This window comes from Alligator sinensis, unplaced genomic scaffold (genome assembly GCF_000455745.1).
Source record: "Alligator sinensis unplaced genomic scaffold, ASM45574v1 scaffold273_1, whole genome shotgun sequence".
Taxonomy (NCBI): domain Eukaryota; kingdom Metazoa; phylum Chordata; order Crocodylia; family Alligatoridae; genus Alligator; species Alligator sinensis.
Window position 1 is genome coordinate 651,222 of NW_005841943.1, and position 3,220 is coordinate 654,441.

Below are 3,220 nucleotides of genomic sequence, written 5' to 3' on the forward strand. Positions count from 1 at the left end.
GAGCAGAGCTCTGAGCTCCCACATCCCAAACTACTAGACTCTAGAAGACATCTCTGGTCCAATGAATATTCCAGAAAGTGGAATACCTTTCAACAGGAGAGACCCTTCAGTGCTCTACAATATGGGAAAATTTGGGCAGTTAGACACTCTGGTGAGATGTGGAACATTGGGGTCCATGGCTCTGCTCCACATCAGAATGGGGATTTGAAAACTAGTCTCCTACCTCCCAGCTAAGTGCCTTTACTACTGGGTTATTAACAAGAGAGTCCACATCTGGGTTTTTTTGGTGGGAAAGGGCTGGATGAGGATTCATGGCAGAGAATTCCAAGCAGAGGGAATGACCTTTGTAAAGCTCAACCTTGTCAACATTTCTTCCTAGGTGGCTTAACTGGCCACTTGATCATCCCGCTGGCTTCTCAGGATCTCGTTCTTAGATGTTTCGTGCTCCCCCCCACATACTCATCTTGAGAACTTGGGCAAGGATTTCACTGGGCAGCAGAATGCCTCAGAGTTGAGCACTACAATACTATGGTGGTACCAGAAGCAAAAGGCTACATCTGTAACTCCCTCCTGGTGGCTTTGCTCTGCAGGGACCTTGTCACCCACAGGCACAGGACAGATCTTGGGGGACTGTTCTTCCCTCAGAGAATTCAGGGGGTAACACTGCAAGTTGAAGCTTGCTCTCTCTCTCTCTCAATAGCACACAGACTTTTCCCACAAAGCTGTACGTGATTCTATGAACTCCAGTGAGAGCATTTCATTCAACTCCAAAATGCAACAGCTGCTTAACTTCTTGTCCTTGGTTACTGTGTTGTGTTAAGTGCTCAAACCAAATGAAACTGCAGGGGAAATTGGTGACCTCTCCTTAAATACCACCATAGAAGTCAGAATTGCTTTACAGCCCAAATCTTCTGCCCAGCAGCCTGCTGAGAAGGCAGGATAAGCACTGAGCAGAAAAGGGACTAGAGGAGTAGTGTCAAGGCAGCTTTCCCTTCCAAGCCTCTGGACCACATGCAGGCAAGCTACTTCAGCTAATAGTTGAATCTCTAAAAGCAGTGCTCATTCACTGCAGGGAGCACCTAGGATCCATAAAACACTAAATCCTCTCTGGTCTGGCAATGTCTTAGCCAAATAAGAACCACTGAAGCCAAGTACCATGCTGCTCAACAGATTAGGACACTGGTTCTAGAATGACACTTGACTGATGCCCTCCTGACTACTCCCATTCTGGGCAGCCAGGAGCACTATCCTAGCTTCCAAAGAATTCCCTTTTTGTCTTCTGCTCCTCCTATCACAATCTAGCTGGCACACAGTGGGCTAACTGGGGTCACAAAAGTCATTCTTAAAGCCATATTCCAGCCTAGGCAGGGAGTTACCCAGTATGAGCCTACTATGCACCCAGCCTCAGAAGAACTGTGTTTATTTTCTATGACACCTGAATACAAATGTTTACTCATTTCTACAGATAGGTGGAAACATTGAGAACTGGCTCACCCAGTGTTTCCCTTAGTATTGAGGATTTGCAACCAAAATTACTTACATCTGTTTGTATTATGCTGCCCCTCCCCACCCCTTCTCCCCCCAGTCTTAGGTAAAAGTCTGAATGATCTCATGAAGTCTCACTCACTTCAGTGGAGCACGGGACAGGGATAGGGGAGGAGAATCAGAGGTCTGTTCATGCCAAACCACTTTTATGACAGCATTCAAAGACTTCACGGTTTGGAAAAGCTCTGTATCATATAAGTTTCTTTTGATAAACAGATTAGTAAAGTTTATCACTCCCTTCCAGACTTTGTTCAAGACACACATGGACAAGTAAGTCTAAAGGCAAAAGCATGGTGCACATGCACATGCCCATGCCTGCTGTCTAAAGGGATGTCAGCTGCACTTACCAAAATAAATATCTGCCTGGATAATTAGCCAGAAGTGGTTGTTTGCATTTATAGTCAGTGCATAATTGACCAGCTCTTTTACTGTAACAGCTACTGCTTCAAAATCCACCGATTGGAGGCTACGAAAAGAAGTATATGTATCATATTAATACTGCATTTAAACAAAACCACCTAGTTTCAAACCTCATTTTAAAAACAAATTTATGTTATATTTCAATAAAACTGAAAGATAAAAAGGAACCTCAATAAAAGATTTACCCCAGTTTAAGTGTTAACTTTATGTTACCCCTATTCGTCTGCTGTAATGAGCCCTGGCGGGTACATCAAATACAGATTTAGGACAAAAATATAGAGCAGCATCTGTGACTGACACCACGAGAACCTCCAAGATGGTTGGCTTTTCCTTGTCGCAGATCTCATTTTAAGAAGCTGGACAAGATGCATTTTAAATCAATACTGCTTCAGATTCACCCTAAGACCTGTCTGAGCAGTCCTAGATGACAACCTCCAGAGGCAGGAAGTGCCCCAAACTGACTGGAATGGGAATATTACCAGACTTAAGTGCATCTCTTCAACAGCCTCTGCTAGTGGAGCTTGAAGGGATTACATGAGAGGGATTAAACCTGTCTCACTGCCCCAGGTGAAAAAACCTGCCTTTACTAGTTGGAGACATCCTTTGAATCACTGCACCACACCTGGGCCCAATGCTTTTCATGTGCCAATGTACAGCAGCCGTCAAGCACAATTCAACAGCCTTCATCAAAAAGGAGCAGCAACAGGGAAATATTTGTGGCAAAATCTGATTTGCTGCTGATTTAGGAAGGAGCCTGTGTGGGTCAGTTTGCTTGTCTCTAGATTGTGTAAATAATACTGCATTTGCTCAAATATAAGATGACCCTGAATATAAGACAATGTCCCAAGTATTAGATTATATTTATGCAAAATGTATACATTTGTTATGATGTTCCAGGTGTAGACTTTAAGTATTGAAGAGATGTCTCGAATCTCACCCTTGCACTGCTATAGCGGGGGTGGGGGTGTCGGGTCAGGTACTTCCCTTGCTCTGTCGCACCCATTTTTTCCCCCTGTAGCTTTCCTGCCCCCTTGCTATCTGCACCCCCTACTCCCAGCTCCACATAGCCTCTGCCCCTTCCAGTCTCTGTCTCTTCCCTTCTCCCCCCTCCACCCCAGTCTTTACCCCCTCGCTGCTCCCTGCCTCTGCTCCTTCCTCTCTCCTGCTCCAGCCCAAAGCATAACGTGTGGAAGCTCAGCCCTTGCCTGCCCATGCAGCAGTGTTAATGCTGATGACTGACTGGGTCAGGGGAAAG

At 45.2% G+C, this 3,220-nt stretch overlaps 1 protein-coding gene across 12 annotated transcripts in view; it reads right to left on the minus strand.

Annotated features, from left to right (window-relative positions):
* The window catches only part of INTS8 (integrator complex subunit 8), a 46,522-nt gene that overhangs the window by 9,959 nt on the left and 33,343 nt on the right, over positions 1–3,220 (minus strand). For all 12 annotated transcript variants that reach the window (XR_003093164.1, XR_003093162.1, XR_003093168.1 and 9 more), the window contains exon 21: positions 1,893–2,011. Coding sequence is in view for 5 of the 12 variants with exons in the window: in XM_025199423.1 (XP_025055208.1) it covers positions 1,893–2,011 (119 nt within the window). In the remaining 7 variants the exon portion in view is untranslated. The remainder of the gene's footprint in view (positions 1–1,892; positions 2,012–3,220) is intronic.